Genomic DNA, 20,372 nt, shown 5'->3' on the forward strand with positions numbered 1-20,372 from the left:
CTTCCTCATTCTCTCTTTTTTTCTTTTTAAAGGTTTAATTATTTACTTGAAAGGGGTGGTAGTGCTGGGTGGTAGGGGAGAGGGAGAGGGAGAGTGTCCATCTGCTGATTTACTCCCAAAATGGCTGCAACAGCAGGGGTTGGGCCAGACCGAAGCCAGGAGCCTGGACCTCAATCTGGGTCTCCCATGTGGGTAGCTGGGACTCAGTTACTTGAGCCGTCATCCATTCCCTCCCAGATGCGTTAGCAGGGAGCTGGATCAGAAGTGGAGAAGCTCGGACAGGGAAGGGCAGCTCCCCGATGGGATGTGGACATTATAGGTGGCGTCTTAGCCTGCAGTGCCGCGATGCTGGCCTCTCCTCCGTTCACGGACTCTCCCACCCCCGTCACTGACGTTCAAATAAAAATAATCTTTATTTTTAAAAGAGCAAGTTTCTTTTGGTGCAAGTTTTGAAAAAAACTTTTTTTGAAAGTTTTGAAAGCATACACGGGAGGGTCTTCAAAAAAAAATCCATGGAAAATACATATGATGAAAAAACTGCAGAAATTTCAAAATTTTTCACCAAAATGAAATTACTTTTTCACTTCACTTTTCCCCTAGTGCCCTTTTCCTGGCCTAGGATCCCACACACTACATTTTCATGTCTCCTTAGGTTTCTCTGGTCTGTGCTAGTTTTCTAGACTCCGTATTTTTGTCATTGTCATTGTTTTCCCAGGGCCTCGACGGGTTTTTTGTGGAGCTCCTATCTGCTAGTTCATTCCCTAAGTGCCCACAATGGCCGGGGCTGGGCCAGAGCCAAGGTTGGAAGCTGGGAACTCAGTTTACATGGGCAGCAGGAGCCCAGTTACTTGAGCTATCACCAGGGCCTGCGTTAGCACAGAGCTGGAGTCAGGAGCCTGAGGCAGGAATTGAACCAGATACTCTGATGGGGGACATGGTATCCTAGTCACTAAGTTAGCCTCCTGCCCCATCCCATTTTCCACAAGTTTTTCTGAAGCCCTATCTCGCCAACCAGCATGCCTGATGCCACCCGGCCCACCACCGCCAAGTAGCATTCTTTTTGCAGTGGGCAGTAACCCCTGTAACCATAAGATTGGTTTGCACTGTGCTGTTATCTGCCCTGTAGCTGCCTAGCAACTGTGTGAAGGTCAGGAAACTCTTCTAGGGCAGGCCCAAGGACTGTTTGACCTGAGAAAGTCCACCTGCCGCTGATGGATGCATGAATCTAGCCAGTCCCAGCATAGCCCTGAGCGGGAGCTGGGAAGGGGATCCTGACTGTGAAACCCAGTTGAGGAAGGGGAGGAGAGGGCATGCAGGTGACACGAGTGCCTGGCAGAGGGGTGTCGGCTGTTGGGAGCGCCAGGGGCAGCTTGTCCCAGGAGTTCTGAGCCTTGAGTTTTACTTGGGACCTGCAGATGAGCATGGCTCCAGCTGTCTCTTAGAGGGATGTGAACAGAAGCTCCAGTGTCGCCCCAAGCCCAGCAAGGGACACAGGACGTTTCCCTAGGAGAAGAGCTCTGAGACCTGAGGTGCCACTGGCCAGCACCAGGCTCGTGCTTGTCCCGCCCCCCCACCTCCAGGAAAGCAGGATTGCAGCTGCAAAGAGAGCAGGGCTTGCTCTTCACCAGTGAAACCAAGGCCTGGTGCAGGCCCAGGGGTGGAGGCTGAGGAGCTGGCGAAAAGGCCAAATCCGCAGAGATGAGAACTGGGCGGGAGCTGGCACAGCGCCGGACTCTGGCCCGTCCAGCTTGGTGGAGGACTAGGCGGGAATACTGTGCTTCTGGTACCGGGGCAGTTCAAAATTTTATGGAAACGTGAATTTAAAAATGTTAATTTTGTTACAAAATTTGGAATCCATGCATACATATTTTCTGTGAACTTAATTTTTTTAAAAAAATATTTATTTATTTGAAAGAGAGAGAGGTAGAGACAGAGACAAAGAGAGGTCCTCCATCTACTGGGTCACTTCCCAGATGGCCACAATGGCTAGAGCTGGGCCGATCCAAAGCCAGGAGCCAGGAGCTTCTTCCAGGTATCCCACATGGGTGCAGAGCCTTAGCACTTGGGCCATCTTCTACTGCTTTCCCAGGCACATTAGCAGGGAGATGGATCAAAAGTGGAGCAGCTGGAACTTGAACCAGTGCCCATATGGGATGCTGGCACGGCAGGCAGTGGCTTTTTCCTGCTATGCCACAGCACAGGCCCCTTCTGTGAAGTTTAAACCATTCATTCATCCATTCATTCATTCAAGAGGGAGAGAGACAGACATCTCCTGTTTACTGGTTCATGCCCCAGATGCCTTCAACAGCTAGGACTGAGCCAAGTGGAAGCCAGAAGCCAGAAACTCAGTCTGGTGTCAGGGATCCAAGTACTTGATCCATCAGCTGCTGCCTCCCAGAGGTGTGCCTTAACAGGAAGCTGGAATCAGGAGCGGAGTCAGGACTCGAACTCAGGTTCTCCGAATGTGGAAAGTGGGCATTGTAACCACGGGCTTGGTTGCAAGGTCACATGTCGTTCCTTCATGAACTCTTTGAAGACCCCTCGTGTGCATGGATTTCAGAATTGTTCTACACAAAAGTAAACTTAGCTTTAATTTCGCTTTCCACAAATGTTTGAAGTAGCTTTTTATATGCACGAGGCGTACAAGGTGTTCTGGAACAGGGCTGGGGAGGAGGAAGCGGTGTGGCTGCCGTGAGGCCGAGAGTTGGCTGTGAACTTGCCCCACCTGTGCAGGGCCGCCATGTGATGTTGTGCAGTGCAGGCAGCGCTTGGTGGTGGCCTGGCAGCAGGAGGACAGGCGCTGACGTCCAGCCCACATTCCACCCACCCAGCCGTGCGCTCCTGAAGCTTACAAGAGATGTCGTGTGCGCTGCGGGCTCCCGAGCAGCCCTCAGGGCTACAGCTGAGGTCTGGTCTCTGGAGCCTCCCTGTGCAAGGCCATCACTGCCTTTGTGTGGGCTGTGTGATACGAGAACCCGAAACGGCCAGGCTCAGCTCTCCTGGCAGCAAGGTGGAATTCTTTTGAAACAGGTCTTGAGCCTCTTTATTTTTCTGTAAGATTATAGACATCAAATGAGGTGGCCCCATGCAGTCACAGGCAGCAATGTCTCAGAGTGGTTGAAAGAGTATTTGTCAGCTGGCGCCGCAGCTCAATAGGCTACTCCTCCGCCTGTGGCGCCGGCACCCCGGGTTCTAGTCCCGGTTGGGGCGCCGGATTCTGTCCCAGTTGCTCCTCTTCCAGTCCAGCTCTGTGCTGTGGCCCAGGAGTGCAGTGGAAGATGGCCCAAGTCCTTGGGCCCTGCACCCGCTTGGGAGACCAGGAGAAGCACCTGGCTCCTGGCTTTGGATCAACGCGATGCGCCAGCCGCAGCGGCCATTGTGGGGAGGGGTGAACCAACGGCAAAAGGAAGACCTTTCTGTCTGTCTCTCTCTCACTGTCCACTCTGCCTGTAAAAAAGAAAAAAAGAAAAAAAAAAAGAAAAGAAAGAGACAGAGAAAGAAAGAAAAATAGATAGATAGATTTGTCCCAGCCATTAAGATGTTCTGAGTGGAAAAGAACTTCTCTTAAAAAACAAAACAAAACAAAACAAAAAAAACAAAACTGTCTATTGAAAAGGCAGAGTGACAGAGAGAAGGAGATCCTCTATCTCCAGGCTCACTCCCCAAATAGCTGCAACAGCCAGGTCTGGGCCAGGCCAAAGCCAGGAGCCAGGAATTCCATCCTGGTCTCACACATTGTTTGAAGTAGCTTGTTTGGCAAGGAACCAAACACTTGAGTCATCCTCTAATGCTTTCCCAAATGTGTTAGCAGGGAGCTGGATTAGAAGCAAAGCAGCCAGAATTCAAACTGGCACTTTTTTTTTTAAGATTTAGTTATTTATTTGAAAGTCAGAGTTACACAGAGAGAAGCAGAGGTAGAGAGAAAGAGAGAGAGGTCCTCCATCCGCTGGTTCACTCCCCAGTTGGCCGCAATGGCTGGAGCTGCACTGATTGGAAGCCAGGAGCCAGGAGCTTCTTCCAGGTCTCCCACACAGGTGCAGGAGTCCAAGGACTTGGGCCATCTTCTACTGCTTTCCCAGGCCATAGCAGAGAGCTGGATTGGAAGTGGAGCAGTGGGACTTGAAACGGCGTCCATATGGGATGCCGGCACTGCAGGTGGTGGCTTTACCCGCTATGCCACAGCACTGGCTGCTTGAATTACTTTGGTAAGGGATACCAGTGTTGCAAGCAGCGGCTTACCCCACCATAGCACTACACCGGCCCTGAAGAACATTTATTTACTGATGACTTGAAGTGGACTCATGTAAGAGCGTGGTCCATGGTGGCACATGGGCAAGCAGTGGCACAGCGCAGCCTGCGACCTGGAGCTGAGAGGAACAAGGCCTTGGGGACAAAAGGCTGAAGGCAGCATTGGGCTGCAGCGCTCAGGAAGCATGGCCACCCCGCTGCCCTGCACAAGGGTGAAGGAGCCAGCAGCATGGGCAACAGCCATGCACATCCTCCTGCCGCATGAACTTGGCGTCAGGGAGCCGAGGAGTGCGTGGGAATCCTTAGCCTGACACCCCCGAGTCCCTGCAGACAGGTGGAGGCGGGGCCTGGCTGTGCGCGGCGTCTGCATGGTAGATTCTGGTGCACTTGATGACGTGTCCACAGGAGGGACACGGCACCTCCAAACCCCTTCCTCTCTGTCTGAGCAGATGCAGGAGCTGGAGCAGAGGCTGCTGGAGGCGGAGCAGAGAGCAGAGAACGCGGAGACCCAGGTAACGGGGGAGGGAATCGGCAGGACGCGCAGGCGAAAGGACTGTCCACTTCTCCTGGCCCTCCCTGGGACACACGTGCACACACGCACGCACGCACGCCACGGAGGTGCCCCTTCATGGATGAGAAGAAGCAGCAGTCAAGTTAGATCTGAACAGAGCAGGGTGCACAGAGCTTTCTCGGGGAATGAGGAGCCTTTGCGTGGCGGTCAGTGCCGCGTGGGCATGGGAGTCCAGGTAGGCGGGGCTACGCCACCGTAGCAGATGGATCTGAAACTCAGTGGGTTATCCTGCTCCTTCTCACTCATGGCACCTCTCCACCGAAGGTCAGCTGGTAGAAGATGAATTCTTTCTTTTTTTTCTTTGAAAGGTTTTATTTTTTATTTATTTATTTATTTTGACAGGCAGAGTGGACAGTGAGAGAGAGAGACAGAGAGAAAGGTCTTCCTTTTTCCGTTGATTCACCCCGCAATGGGCGCTGCGGCCGGCGCGCTGTGGCCGGTGTACCGCGCTGATCCATAGCCAGGAGCCGGGTGCTTCTCCTGGTCTCCATGAGGGTGCAGGGCCCAAGCACTTGGGCCATCCTCCACTGCACTCCCGGGCCACAGCAGAGAGCTGGCCTGGAAGAGGAGCAACCGGGACAGAATCCGGTGCCCCGACTGGGACTAGAACCCGGTGTGCCGGCGCCACTAGGTGGAGGATTAGCCTAGTGAGCCACGGCACCGGCCGAAAGGTTTTATTTGTTTGAGAGGTAGAGTTACGGAAAGAGGGAGAGACAGAGAGAAAGGTCTTCCATTCGCTGGTTCACTCCTCAGATGGTCACAACGGCCAGAGCTGCACCAATCCAAAGCCAGGAACCAGGAGCTTCATCCGAGTGTCCCATGTAGGTGCAGGGGACCAAGGACTCAGGCCATCTTCCACTGCTTTCCCAAGCCATAGCAGGGAGCTGGATTGGAAGTGGAGCAGCCAGGACTCAAACCAGTGCCTATATGGGGTGCCGGTGCCGCAGGCAGAGGCTTTGCCCAGTATGCCACAGTGCCAGTCCTCCTTTTTTTTTTTTTTTTTTTTTTTTTTAGATTTTATTTATTTGAGAGGTGGAGTTACAGGAGTTACAGACAGAGAGAGGGAGAGACAGGAAGGAAGGATGAATGAATTCTTCCAGTCAGGGGCCTGGGCAGGGGGATGCCCCATCTTACAGCAGAGCACGTGCAGCTCACAGCCACGTGGTTGCTGTGGCAAGGCAGGAGCTGTGTGCATGTGTCCAGGTGTGGATACTTTCGCCAGAAAGGATGTGCCATTTCCACCCAGAGCCCATTGGTGGGGTGAATGACAGGGCGGCATGTAGTGATAATGGGGTTGGGAAGCAAGGGGCAGCCCCTGGATAGCCAGCAAACAGCAAACATCTCACCACAGCAGGGCTGGAAAGTCACCCGGGAGGCTGCTGTCTGTCCTCCTCAGCTCATCCCAGGCTTAGCTGGTTTCTGCGGAGTAGCCCCAATGAGTTCCTTCTATTGCCCAGATAAGGGTTTACTAATTGCCCAGACCGCCCCGGGTTAGGGCTCTGCTTGGAAGTTGCGGGCTGGGGCAGCAGGAGACATCGTCCCTTTACCGGCCGTAGCCCCCACTGCAGGTGTGCTGGGAGCCCCTCGTGACGTCGCGGGTACTTTGCAGGTGGGCGTGATGGAGGAGAAGCTGAAACTGTGCAGCCTGAAGAACGTGGACGGCACAGGCAGCCTGCCCCGCAGGTACCAGGAGCTGCTGAAAGCCGTGCAGTGCAAGGATGAGCTCATCCGCCAGCTGCAGGCCCAGCTGGAGGCGCAGGTAAGGGCTGATGGGCGCGGGCGCCAGCCGCCTCTGGCAGCCACGCCAGCTGGCCCCCCGAGTCCCCCTGCTTGCGCCCTCAAGTAACGGGGAAACTTTCTGTCTCGGGTGCTCTTTTATGTGGAAATGGAAGGCCTTTCCCTCTCACATCTGTTCCGTAGAAGCAGGGCAGGGAGTGTGGCAGGAAAAAGGCCTTGCAGGCAGACCCCCTGGGCCTGGATCCCCGCCGCTGTCTGGCTGTGGGCGTTTGCTGAGACGCTGCTGGTCATCTCACACACTGATAAAACAGGTTCTAAAACTTCATAGAGAGTTGGAAGCAGTCGCCCAGGTCCGCAGCGTGTGGTGTCAACCGTGGTCAGTGCTCAGCAGGGGGAGGCACGCTGTGCCCTGCCAGCCTGTGGCACACGAGGCTTGTCTGCTGTATGTCCAGAGCAGCACACAGCTGGATGGCCAGACTGGGTCATCTGGTTGACCAGGTTTCTCTGTGAACCTGAAAAGGCAGAGACCAAACTTGCCACCTCTTCTGGGACCTCGACCTCTCTGAGCAAGTGGGAGCCCAGAAGAGGCCGCCGGCCAGTGTTTCAGCACCAGTCAACCCCTCTGCTCCGGTGAGGACTTCTGAACTTGGCCTCTGCCCAGCCTTCTGGCAGTCTCCTCAGATACCTGCTGGTTCCGTCCCATCCCCCTGCCCCAGGTCTTACCTACCCAGGTCTTCCCTGGGGCCAGGGCCCCATCCGTTTCCAACAAGGGGACCCACGGTATGGTCAGATGACTGTAATCACTTAGTTTATTTGAATGACAGAGACTGACAGTGCATTCCCCAGATGGCTGTAAGAGGTGGGGCTGGACCAGACCAAAGCCAGGGCTGAGAGCTCAATCCAGGGCTCCCACCTGGGTGGCAGGGACCCAGTGATTTGAGCCATCACCTGCTGTCTCCCAGGGTACGCATCAGCAGGAGGCTTGAATCAGAAGCTGAGTTGGGACTCGAACTGAGGCGCTGTGGCATGGGATGCTATGCCAGATGCCTGCGTGGTCAGGTGATCTGTAAGTTCCCATGTAGGTGTTCTCAGATTCATGAGCACCCACTGTGCATTCCCTCGGTGCTGTGCCATTGGATGCTACAGAGCACTGTGTATTCCCGAAAAATCATGGGGGAGTTTCGGCCTGGGGAATCTCTCCCCAGTTTTCTCTTAGATTGGCTCTTAGAAGTGGCAGCATCCTGGGGATTGGTGGACAAAAGGACTCCTGCTAAAGCATCTTAAGCTAGGAAAAAATCATTTTATAGTTGTCATCAGTAGATCAAGATTAGAAGAGAAGGAGTGCTGAAAACATGAATATAAAAGCCCATGAATACAAGGGATCTTCAGAATGGGTGTGGGGAATGAGTGTCATGAAGATACTACGCAGAGATTTCAAAATGGGTTTTTTTTAATGTAAGAGGGAGAGACAGCTGCCATCTGCAGGTTCACTCCCCCCAGATGGCTGCAGTGGCTGAGGGGCCAGTGCTAAAAGGCAGGAATTCAACCCAGGTCTCCCATGTGGATGGCGGGGACCCAACTACTTGAGTCGTCACCACTGCCTCCCAGGGACTGCATTAGCAGGAAACCGGAGTCAGGAGCTGGAGCCTGGGGTTGAACTCAGTTACTCCCATGTGGGGTGCAGGGATCCTAACGTGAGGCAAACCCTTTCCTGCTATGAATTTGTTGCAGTCCTGTCATTGTGGAGCTGATGGCACTGTGCTGTGCATTTGCTTTTTAGGGGTGGCCTGGAGGCTCACGGGGATCAGATTGCTTTCCTAGTGTCCCACAGCAAACAAGCCCCGTGTGTAGGATCAGAGTCAATGTCCCACTCTGTCCTAGGTCACTCTCTTTCTCTTCTGACCCCCTTTACAGTCATCTTCCACCCTCGGCTATCCTGAGGGACGTACTTCAGGATGTGACCATTGAACCTTGTTTTTACTTGTTGTCTGTGCAGTTAATACAAAGGTATTGTGCCTTTCAAGTAAGAAATCAAAATTATTTAAAAGTTCATGGAGAGGCCAGCATTGTGGTGCAGGGGGTTAATCTGCCACCTTGCGATGCCAGCATCCCTTATGGGTCCTGGTTTGAGTCCCGGCTGCTCCACTTCTGATCCGGTTCCCTGCTAATGTGCCTGGGAAAGCAGCAGAGGATGGCCCAAGTGCTTGGATCCCTGCACCCATGTGGGAGACCTGGATGGAGTTCCAGGCTCCTGGCTTCAGCCTGGCCCAGCCCCAGCTGTTACAGCCATTTGGGGAGTGAACCAGTAGCTAGAAGATGTCTCTGTCTCTCTCCCTGTCTCTGTAATTCTGCTTTCCAAATAAATAAAACAGGCAAATCTTTTTTAAAAAATCAAAACTGATTTGTTTTTCTATTGGGTCACTCCCCCCGCCCCAGTCACTTGATGGTTCTTCCCAGGACTTCCCGCCTGCAGCCCTTCCCTCTGCTGGTAGCTCCTGGTTAACTCCAGGTCCTCTCTTTCTTTGCAGAAGCGAATGAGAGCTGAGGAAGCAAAAATCGTTCAAGAAAAAGCTGCAAAGATCAAGGAATGGGTGACACTAAAGTTAGCAGAGGTAAGTCCAGAACTCCCCTGGGGGCCTGGCTGGGGAGGGTGAGGAGGCTGCCCCCGGCCCCAGGGCTCCCTGCCGCCCCCTGCTGGTGTTCAGATGGCTTCTGTGTTCACCATCTGCCCTCAACAGCCTGGACACAGAAGCTTGTCCGTTTGCCTTGATTGAGTTTTCCTAGAGCTCCTGATGCACTTTGTGTCCCATGGAAGCTGACCTTCCTTTGAGTACACAGACGCCCCCACCCACTCCTGCTTTCTCCTCCATCTTCTTCATCTTTTTATTTATTTATTTTAAAGAAATGTATTTATTTATTTGAAATGCAGAAAGAGAGAGAGAAAGAAAGAGATCTTCCCACCACTGTTTCACTTCCCAGATGGCCGCAAGGGCAGGCTCTGGATCAGGCTGAAACCAGGAGCCTAGAACTCCATCCAGGTCTCCCACATGGGTGCAGGGGCCCAAGCCCTTGGGCCATCTTTTGCTGCTTTCCCAGGTGTGCATTAGCAGGGAGCTGGATCAGAAATGAACCAGAGCTGCAGTGTGGGATGATGGTGTTGCAAGTGATGGTGCCATAGCACCAGTCCCTCGGTGAACCTTGTGAAATACTCTTCTATACACAGTTTGCCATTCTGTATTTCAAGTGTACGCCTCGGCCAGTGGCGTGAAGTATGTTCACAGTGTCCTGCGGCCATCATCACTGTCTGCCTGCAAAACTCTTCGCCCCATGCAGAAACTCTGTGCCCACCAAGTACTGATGATTCTCCATTCTTTCTCCCCACCAGCTCCCCAGGAACCTCTGTCTCCCTTCCCTCTCTCTCCATTCATTGCTTTTTTTTTTCCCTCTCATTTTATTTTTTGAAAACTTTTAATTTGGCCAGCGCCACGGCTCAATAGGCTAGTCCTCTGCCTGCGGCACCAGCACCTGGGGTTCTAGTCCCAGTTGGGGTACTGGATTCTGTCCTGGTTGCTCCTCTTCCAGTCCAGCTCTCTGCTGTGGCCCGGGAGTGCAGTGAAGGATGGCCCAAGTGCTTGGGCCCTGCACCCACATGGGAGACCTCTGTCTGTCTCTCTCACTGTCCACTCTGCCAGTCAAAAATAAAACTTTTAATTTGGCCAGTGATGCAGCTCAGCAGGTTAAGCTGCAGCCTGAAGCACCTGTATACCATATGGGCACCAGTTCAAGTCCTGGCTGCTCCACTTCCAAGCCAGCTCCCTGCTAATGTGCCTGGAAAAGCAGTGGAGGATGGCCCAAGTCTCTGGGCCCTTGCACCCATGTGGAAGACCTAAAAGAAGCTCCTGGTCCCTGACTTTGGCCTGGCACAGCCCTGGATGTTGCCGTCATTTGGAGAGTGAACCAGTGGACAGGAGAGCGCGCTCTCCCTCTCCTTTCTCTCTCTCCATAACTCTACCTTTCAAATAAATCAGTCTTAAAAAAATAAAAACTTTGAATTATGGGGCCAGTATTATCCATATGAGCCCTGGTTCGAGCCCCAGCTGCTCCACTTTGATTCAGCTCCCTGGTGATGTGCCTGGGAAAACAGCAGACAATGGCCCAAGTGCCTGGGCCCCTGCCACTCGCATAGGGAACCCAGATGGAGTTCCAGGCTCTTGCTTTGGCCTGGCTGAGTCCTAGCTGTTGTGGCCATTTGAAAATGAACCAGTAGATGAAAGATTTTCTCTCTCTATCTGTGTGTGTGTATGTGTGTATCTTCCTCCTTTCAAATAAATAAATCTTAAAAAAAACCCATTCCAGTTAACATGTAATACTTACATATTTGTACAGTGCAGTGTTCTAGCATTGTGTAAACAATGTAAACCACTCAAACCTGGCAGCCAGCCTCTCCAGTTCCTTATCTTTTCTTCTGTGTGGAGCCTGCCAGCTCCTCTCTTGCAGTTCCTCACACAGAATAGAATGCATTATTGTGAACTGAAGTCACACACAGCACTTGTTCCTTCTTTCTGACCATTGTGGTCCTTGTTGTCCAACTTCCCTCTGTCCCCCTTCACTCCTTCCCACCGCTGGTGATTGATTTTCTAAGTTCAGGGACCCAAGTACTTAACATTTTTCTAACTTCTGCAGCTGAGAAAGAACAGAGAGTGGTTTTCTGTGTCTAGCTTATCTCATTTAATGATTTCAAGTTCCATCCATTTTGCTGCAGAAGTCAGATTTTTGTTCTTTCTGTGAGTTGATAACAGACGGTTGTGTTTATAACTGCATTTCCCTGCTTGGTTCATCCTTGGGTGGACACAGGCTGATTCCGTGTCTTGCTGCAGTGCTATGAACAGACAGAACAACGTCTTTCTGGAGTGTGCATTTGGGGCAGCAGCTAAGGCACCGCTGGAGAGACCTGCATCCCTCACTGCAGTCCTGGGGTTGGAGTTCAGCTCCTTTCCCACCCAGCCTCCTGCTAATGCGCACCCTGGGAGGCAGCAGATGATGGCTCAGGTGTGTGAGCCCCTGCCACTCCATCCACCTAGATGGAGTTCCTGGCTCCTGGGTCCAGCCTGGCCTCACCCCAGCTTTTTTGGGCATTTGAGGAGGAAACCAATGGATGGGAGATCTCTCTGTCAGTCATCTCTGTCTTCCAAAGAAATAAAACTAAATAAACAAAAACAGCCAGCCTCTTTCTAAACAAAAGGAAAAAGATCACAAGACTGGAAAAGGACCGACGTGATTCTTTGCTTCCTCTTCCTCTTGGTCAGGTGGTTTGCACCTGCAGGGGGCGTGGCCCACCTCGCTGCCCATTCCTCTCTTTCAGTGCACCTCTCAGGTCACCTGCTGGAGAGCAGATTCCGGGGACAGAACTGACACCTGCTTTGCCTCCGTATTCCCTCAGCACTGACTCTTGATACTCGATGCTCAATAAAATGTTAGATTTAATGTAGAGGAAACTGCAGGCAAGGCAATGAGTCCAGTAAACTTAGAAGCAGGCTACTGTTAGCACAGAGGGAAGGACCTGTGATTGCGCAGGGGCAAGGCAGGGAGTTATCTTGGCTGCTGGCGAATTTCTGTTTCCTAACCTGGGTGATGTGCCGTGAGCATTCATTTCAGAGCCACTTAAGCTATTCATTGATGTAGGGTGCAGTTTTCTGTGTTATAGGAGGGTTTTCCAAAAAGTTCGTGGAATATGGAATTCAAAGATAAATTTATTTGATGCAAAAAAAATTTAGGAATCCATGCAAACCAGGGATCTTCAAAACATTCGTGGAAGCAGATAAAGAAAAGCTATACAAGCATTTCAAAAATGGAATTCCAGTCTCCACCAACTTTTTGAAGTACTCTCATGTAACACAATTTTATTAAAGGTTAAAAATAGCTAGAAAAGGAAGTGTGGGGGCTGCCAAATGGAATTCCATCCCCACACAAACCAGTTGGCAGAGAGGGAGGGAGGAGGCCAGACTCCCCTCAATGATAGGGGGGTGGGGACACCACCTGTTTTGTTTTAAAGACTTGGGCTTTTAACCCTATTTTGAATTATGTGTCTGAATTTGTAGGATGAGTATTTCTTTTTATTTTTTTAAGATTTATTTATTCATTTGAAAGGCAGAGTTATGGACAGAGAGGAAGAGACAGAGAGAGGTCTTCCATCTGCTGGTTCACTCCCCTGATGGCCACAGAGGCTGAAGCTAGGCCGATCTGAAGCCAGGAGCTTCTTGGTTTCCTACATGAGTACAGGGGCCCAAGTACCTGGGCCGTCCTCCACTGCTTTCCCAGGTACACCAGCATGGAGCTGGATCAGACGTGGAGCAGCCAGGACATGAACTGGTGCTGATGCTGCAGGCAGTGGCTTTGCCTGCCACGCCACAGCACCAGCCCCAGGATGGGAATTTCTAAATCTTCATTTTTCTTTCTGCTTAGCTTGAAACGGAGAATCAGCACCTGAAGAGTTGTAATCGGCACCTGGTGGAGCAGGTGGGAGCCCTTCAGGATGCACTAGATGGTAGGTGTGTGTGTCTGTGTGTGTGTGTGTGTGTGTTGTGTGTTCAGGATGCACTACAAAGTAGGTGGGCCAGGGTGTGTGGGTGTGTGGGCAGGAAGCACTAGAAGGTAGGTGGCCGAGTGTGTGTGTGTGTATGTGAACGTGTGTGCAGTGTGCACGCACACACAACAGGTGGGGTGTGGGGCTGAATCAGAGGAGCTCTCAATTTTCCTGGTTTTGCCCCAACCACAGCTCTTCGGATGGTGCCTTCAGGGAAGCTGATGTCCTCCCAGGAATCCCCAGAGCCGGATTTTGTCCCTTCTGAGCCAGGCCCCCAGCCTGTGGGGCAGGACCCTGGTCCCCAGGCTCAGGGTTTCAAGGTGTCTGTGCCTGAAGATTCTCCAGGGTCCCTGCAGAGCAGGGACCTTGTTTGTGAAGCAAGAAGCTCCTTGGATGATTCTAGTCCCAGTGTGATCCAATCTGGGAAAACAGCAGAGGCCCAGACGCTTCAACCCCATCTGGGTAGAGAAGGCTCTCCCAGTCGGCTGTGCGTGAAAGCTCGCGCCCCGAGACGCGGCTCAGCCTCCTGGGGTGAGGGCCTGCTCACAGCTCGGGGAGGGCTGCTCCCTGGGACCAAGACCTCTGTCAGGGAAGGTGGTCCTGGCAGCAGCCTGACCCTCCCAAAGGCACGGGCTCCCGGCACCCCCCGGGACAGCATCCAGCTGGCCAAGAGGCACCACAGCCAGCCCCAGGTGGGCCCTGGACACTTGGACCACACGGTGCGCATTGAGATCGGGGTCCTCCCGGTCCTGCACCCTTCTGGCCTTCCGAAGCTGAAGACTCCAGCTCAGATCTGGGAAGAGCCAGAGAAGATGGAGATGGAGGAGCCGCTGCCAGCAGGGAAGAAGGACGTGAGAGCGAGCCTGAAGGCCCCCGGAAGCGAGCTGGAGGAAGTGGAGCTGGGGAGCACGCCGCCCACGCCGCCCCTGCACCGGTTTCCTTCCTGGGTAAGAGACCACCTTAGGGCTGGGCAGCGGGGCAGAGCCGGCGACGGGAGCACCGTGCCTCGAGCACGTCCAACCTGGGCACGTGAGGCTTCCGTCCTCACATGGTCCCGGGAGGTGGGGCATGGGACCTGCCCCTGAAATGAGGTGGGCCGTGGCAGCTGTCACTTCCTGAGTGCTCATCGGGTGCCGCCCATCGAGCTGGGTCCTCACGGACTGTGCACCCTTTTTTACGCAATTCATCTTCGTAGTTCATTTGAGTGGTGTAGTGTGGTGGTGAGCACAGGTTCCAGGTGCCACCTCTGGGGCTGAATTGCTGAGTGACCCTGGGCTTGTTATTGAACCTCTATGCCTTAGTTTTCCTGGCAACAGCAGTTCCCAATGAGTGGTCTGTACACGCCGGCTGTTTTAATTTCCTTACTTTTAGCATTGGGTGAAGTGACACTCGGTGGAATTGCTTCAGAATCATTGAATTGGGCTGGCGCAAGGGAGATAGGGATGACCTGACTGGCTAAACTGGGCGTGATCACATGAGGATGTTTTGACATCACGAGATGTCAGCTGCTTTCTTGCTTGTCTGTCTTGATGCTCCAGTCGCATCAGGCAGTAGTACCGCAGGGGATATGTGAGTGCCCATGCCTGGCAATACAGCAGCTGGAGCACCCTGGGGGAACGAGGGTTGCAGCGTGTGGCACCACCCCACACTGCTGCTGGGAAGCCTGCCTTGCACCCTCGGGGCCTTACCCGGAAGGGCTGCTTCAAGGACACTCTTGGCCCCTGTAGGCTTGGGACATGGGAGAGTGCAACGGCCCCCCAGGGCCAGCCAGTCTGCAGGCCATGGCTGCTGGCCAACTGCTTTCGTAGTCCGAGTCCTAAAGAAGAGACGCAGGTGAGCCGGGGACAAAGGATGTGGCAGAAGGGCCATAGTTGTCACGTTCTGTCGAGACAGAATAGGATGTGGATAAAGGTCTATGCAGGTGGGTTTATTAGAACTGGCTTGTGTGGTGGCAGGGGCTAAGAAGTCCCACGACAGGTTCTCCCTAGGCCGAGACTGTGTCTCGGACCCAGCCAGGGCCTCAGAGCCGGGAAAGCTGAGATGTAACTGTGCGTTCAAGGCCAAGGGCCTGCGTCCAGGAGTGGGCCGCTGGTGTAGGACTTGGAGCCCAAAGGCCAGCAGCTGCCATCCAAAGCAGGAGTCGAGCGAGCCCCAGCTGCCGGAGTATTTATTCTCTCCAGACCAACCCCTGCCTGTCCACGGGGTCGCCCATGTCGAGGCCGGGCCTCCCACCTACTCCTTAAGCACTAGTCTCACACTGGGAAACACCCCCACAGACACTCCCAAAGCAATGCATTTCCAGGTTCCTAGGTATTTCTTCATCCAGTCAGGTGACAGCACAAAATTAACCTCACGAGGGCGCAGCGGCTATCACCGGAAGTGTGCTGCTCTCGGCCGCCATTTTGCCGGAAGTGGTGCTGGTCCTGCCCTGTCAGGTTCAGAGCTTGGGCTGGGGAGGGGAGAGAGAAGGACCCAGATAAATGTTATGGCGAGGCAGCGTGCATGAACATCGGCCGCCACAAGGGGCAGCGTCGAGCCTTGCAGTTGAATTTGTCTCCTGGTTTTGATATTCTGTTTGCCCCTGAGGGAAAACCAGAGGGCGTGGATAGGACAGCCGGGTCCCTGAGGAAGGATCTGAGCCCAGTGGGTTTCTCGGGCAGCACCTGGTGCTCCCCAGCACCAGGGAGGCAGGTTTAGCCGTTTGTGGACCCTTTGTTCTGAGGGTCCTTTGTTTTGCTTAACCTGAGCCCCTCATTTCCTCTGCTAGGTCGGAGGCCTGCCCTGAGTTTAAGGGCAGAAATCATCTTTTTGATGCCCACTTCCGTGCACTGGCGCACGGCAGGATGCCCTTCCTCTGTCGGGTCTCCTGCCCCGAGATACCTCCCGGTAACGGCCTCCAGCTGGGAGGACCCGTGCCTCCCAGGGCCTGACCTCCCCTGTGTGACTCACCCGTCACCTGAGCAGGCTTTGTTTTCCTGCCTGGAGAAGCCTGGATGGTCTTTGCGGGTTGTTTGGGAGAAATCAGCTCCCTGGGGCTGTGGGGCGGGGTGTGGAGGGAAGGATTCTCTCGTGTTAGCATCCTCTATGTTGGGGCTCTGGGGTCCCTAGCTTGACCCTAGGACCCAACCAGAGTGTGTTCTTGGTTCCAAATTGCCAGTTTCCTAGGGAACCTCAACCTCCTAGCCATCAGCACCCCCAGCAGCTGGAGTGGCACCTGCTACTCCCGGTCCCTGTGGTTGGTGCGATTCTGACCTGCTTGCCTCCTGACCTCTTTTTTATTTTTTTATTTTAAGATTTTTTTTGAAAGGCAGCATTACAGAGAGAGAGGGAGAGACAGATTTTCCATGGGTTTTGTGAAGTACCTGCGTGTATCTCGGGTGTTAGATGACTGTTTGTTTTATTTGACTCTCACAGCAGCCTGAATGAAGGGTCAGTGTTGTTGCCTGTCTAGAGGCTCAGAGATGACAGAACTTGCCCAAGGTTCTTCTGCTAGGAACTGGCCAGGCCTGGATACGCACTCACTTCTGCCTGCCTCCAAAGCCAGGCTTTAACTTCCAAGTGCCAGATGGGGCCGGGGCCTGACCCTCCTGGGGCCTCTCATTCCAGGAGAGTCGGATCTACGCCGTGGCCACGTCGGGGATGCAGCTCTCGGATGTGTCCCCCAGAAGTAATGCTGCCTGCTGCGGTGAGTCCCAGTGAGGCTGGGAGGGACTGTGCTGGGCAAGGTGGGGAGATTCTGGAACCTACTCCCTTCCCCAGCAGGTGCAGTCGCACAGCAGGGGCTCCCTGGGAGGGATAAGGAAGGCAGATCCAGCATCAGTGACTCTCTGGGATGGGGAAGAGCTGGGGGGACGAGGGCAGCGATCAGGGCTATAGCATTCATGGAGCTGGGAGGTGTCTAGGGGGGTGGGGGTCCGCCAGCCCAGCTCCCCACCTGCACAGACTTCCCTGATGCAGGGCAAAAGGTGTGGAGCAGGAGGAGCCCCAAGTACCTGACACGGGTGAACCCCAGCCTCTGGCCACGGTGGTGGGAGTGCCCTGTGGGCGCAGCATTTGTAAGTCACCTCAGAGAGAGAGACCCTGTGCAAGCCCCGCACAGAGGGCAAGTGGTTAAGGGACAAGACTTTTGGAGTTCAGTGTGGTAGATCCTTGGCTGCCTGGGGACTACTGTCCCCTAAGGAAGTCAGTGGGGAAGGGAAATAGGGAGAAAAGGCCTTGGCCCCTTTCTGAGGTCTGCCACCCAGGGTGCTCCTGAAGGGGCCCCTGGCAGCACCGGTCCGCCAGCCCCTGTCCTCTTACTGGGTGACGCCTTTGAGTTCATCCCTCCCTCTTTCCCCACCTCAGCTTCCAGCCCTCCTGCCCTCACGTCTCCTGGGCCTTTCTACAAGAATGTCACTGTGCCTGTCTACACAGCTCTGAAGGGGGTAAGAAGCCACTGTACAACGCGGGGCGTCGGGGCGGGCGTTTGGCATAGCTGTGAAGACACTCACATCCCATGTTAGAGTTCCTGGGTTTCAGTGCCAGCTCCTGCCAGCTCCTGCTGTGGGCTCCAGCTCCCTGCTAATGCAGACAGACCCTGGCTCGAGTGAGTAAGTTATTGTCACCCGTATAGGGATCCTGGGTTGGGCTCCTAGCCCCTGGGTTTGGCACAGCACAGGTCGTTGCAGGCATTTGGGGAGTGAACCAGTGGTTGGGAACTCTTTCTTTCTCTCTCCCCCCCAGATACATTTATTTAATTTTTTGAAGATTTATCTATTTATTTGAAAGGCAGAGCAAGAGAGAGAGAGAGGGAGAGAGCAAGCAAGCAAGCAAGCATGAAAGCTTCCATCTGATGGTTCGTTCCCAAATGCCTGCAATGGCCAGGGCTGGACGAGGCTGAAGCCAGGAACCCAGAATTCTATCCAGGTTGCCCACGTGGGTGGCAGGGGCCCAAGCACTTGGGTCATCTTTCATTGCTTTCCCAGGCCCGTTAACAGAGTTGGACCGGTACTGGCTCAGCCAGGACTCAAGATGGCACTCCCATCTTTTGTGCCATAATGCTGTAATGACTATGGTGGGGCTCAGGGGTTAGGCTTCTGCAGCTCAGTCAGCCACCATGTGAGTTTTGCTTTGCTGTTTGTTAGATTTGTATTGTACAAATTGTACCTTTGAATCAGTATGAACATGGGCAGAGAATCTCCCCTCCCATCTTCTCTCGTGTCTGTGCACCCTTGGGTCCCAGAGGCAATGAGGCCCCTTCCGAGCTTGTTCCTGTGTGTGCAAACACATTTCCAAACATCAGCTATAACCGCAACACCATGTTTTCATACACATTTTTGTTTTCTCATTATTGGGTTTTGAATCAAAATAGTAATACTTGATACAACTCTTTATAGAAGTATAGAAAAAAAAAAAAGCAGATGTCCTCTCACATTGCTTTTCCCTAATTCATAACCCCAGGGGCAACTTTATGAATGGCTTGGTGCTTATTCTGTAGGCCCCCTGATGCGTTTCCAAATATGCTGTTTCTCTGTCACGCACACGGTGGGGGGTGTCATATTATACATACAGTTTGTTTATCAGCTGTTCACCAGCCATGTGTCAGGTCATCCTGTGACTGTCCACGCACAGCCCTGCCCCGTCCCTTGTATATACACTGCCTGCTTTAGATCCAGGGTAGGGAGCATCCAGCCCGCAAAGTCATTTGGTCTGACCCTGCCAAGGTAACTGCACGCCGGACTCTAAATTCAATAAACCTATCGCAGGCTAATGTTTTCAGTTGATCATTGTGTATGGCCCGTGAATGATGTGTCCAAATGATGTGTCCAAATGGCCCTTGGCAGAAAACAGGTTCCCCATCCCTGTTCTGGATGCACCATAGCTACTTTGATTACAATTTCCTGTTTCTGTCAAAAATAAACATTGCAGGGGAGGGCAGAGAGGAATAAGTGGTGCATTGAACATCGTGCAAATATCCCTGTGCACTTACATACACACGTTTCTGCAGGACAGTTCTAGAAGTGGACTTCAGGGCAGATCTTACAGATGTTTCAGATGTTGACAGGTGCTAACAAGTTGCCTTCTAAAATCACCTTGTTTCTCTGCAGTGTCCTGTTTGCCACATTCTCCAGTTACCCTCTCCAGCGTTGGCATAATTGACCTTTTTAAATGTTTGCCAATCATGATGGTCTCTCACTGTTTCATTAGTCCCCACCCAGTGGTAAAGCTCCTGCTCCACGCTTGGCTTGGCTGTCTGGCCCCCTAGTGACCAGGAGCAAGGGCCACAGCCATCAGGTGTTCAGTCTGGATGGGGCATTTCCTTTGGGGACCGCAGCAGAGGACATGTGTGGGAAGCAGGCCCGGGGAGGTGTAGACACAGGAGTGAGGACAGGAAGGGGCCCATCACTGTTTGGGACAGTTGTGTGGCAGTGCTCCAGCTGGAGCATGGCATTGATGCACCTGCAGGGTGGGAGGGGCCTGTCTTGCAGCCTGGGCTGCAGCAGGTGAGGAACCTGTCTTGCAGAGAGCCATGCAGATCAGCAGTGTGCCCTTCATGGACGAGTCCTCCGGCTCCGACGATGACTGCAGCTCTCAGGCGAGTTTCCGGATGTCCGTCCCCTGCTCTGAGTCCCGGAAGACCAGTGGGCTGGGCAGCCCTCGGGCCATCAAGAGAGGTAGAGAAGGGGAGTGGGAGAGGAGCTACCGGGGGCTCCTTGCTTCTTCCCAAGGGCATTTGTACACGTGGTTGGGGGTGGGGGGGTTCATGCTAGATCTGTATCCAGGACCCCCAGCAGCTCCAGCCTCAGCCCTAGCCTGGGTGATGTGATGGGGGAGGGGCAGGACCTGGCCTTGACTCCTCCTCCTGTGGCAGGTGTCTCCGTGTCCTCACTGAGCTCCGAGGGCGACTATGCCATCCCCCCTGATGCCTGCTCACTGGACAGTGACTACTCGGAGCCTGAGCATAAACTGCAGCGCACCTCATCCTACTCCCCCGACGGGCTGGGCCCAGGCACGGTGAGCTGGGGGCACAGCCCCTCCTGGTGGGCAGGGCAGGGTGGAGCAGACCGCGGCTGCGTGCAGTGGGGGCTCCCTAGGGTGGCTGGAGGGAGGGAGGGAGGGGGTATGGGGTGGGGAGTGACAGTTTCGGTCAGACACACAGACCCCAGGAGGCAGGACTCCTTGGCCAACCAGGAAGGGCTGGTTACTGAGGGTCCGCCCCCAGCCCCATGGCACGTTTCACAGGTATGAATAGTA

General features: G+C 53.7%; 1 protein-coding gene across 2 annotated transcripts in view; it reads left to right on the forward strand.

The window, feature by feature from the left end:
• The window catches only part of PLEKHH1 (pleckstrin homology, MyTH4 and FERM domain containing H1), a 56,689-nt gene that overhangs the window by 14,232 nt on the left and 22,085 nt on the right, over nt 1-20,372 (forward strand). For both annotated transcript variants that reach the window (XM_051826353.3, XM_008271834.5), the window contains 9 exons: nt 4,698-4,760; nt 6,429-6,578; nt 9,085-9,168; nt 13,019-13,100; nt 13,332-14,086; nt 16,746-16,824; nt 17,484-17,563; nt 19,642-19,792; nt 19,990-20,132. In XM_051826353.3, the coding sequence (XP_051682313.3) occupies nt 4,698-4,760; nt 6,429-6,578; nt 9,085-9,168; nt 13,019-13,100; nt 13,332-14,086; nt 16,746-16,824; nt 17,484-17,563; nt 19,642-19,792; nt 19,990-20,132 (1,587 nt within the window). The remainder of the gene's footprint in view (nt 1-4,697; nt 4,761-6,428; nt 6,579-9,084; nt 9,169-13,018; nt 13,101-13,331; nt 14,087-16,745; nt 16,825-17,483; nt 17,564-19,641; nt 19,793-19,989; nt 20,133-20,372) is intronic.

This window comes from Oryctolagus cuniculus, chromosome 20 (assembly GCF_051225735.1).
Source record: "Oryctolagus cuniculus isolate XC-2025 breed Fujian yellow rabbit chromosome 20, ASM5122573v1, whole genome shotgun sequence".
In the NCBI taxonomy this organism is placed as follows: Eukaryota; Metazoa; Chordata; class Mammalia; order Lagomorpha; family Leporidae; genus Oryctolagus; species Oryctolagus cuniculus.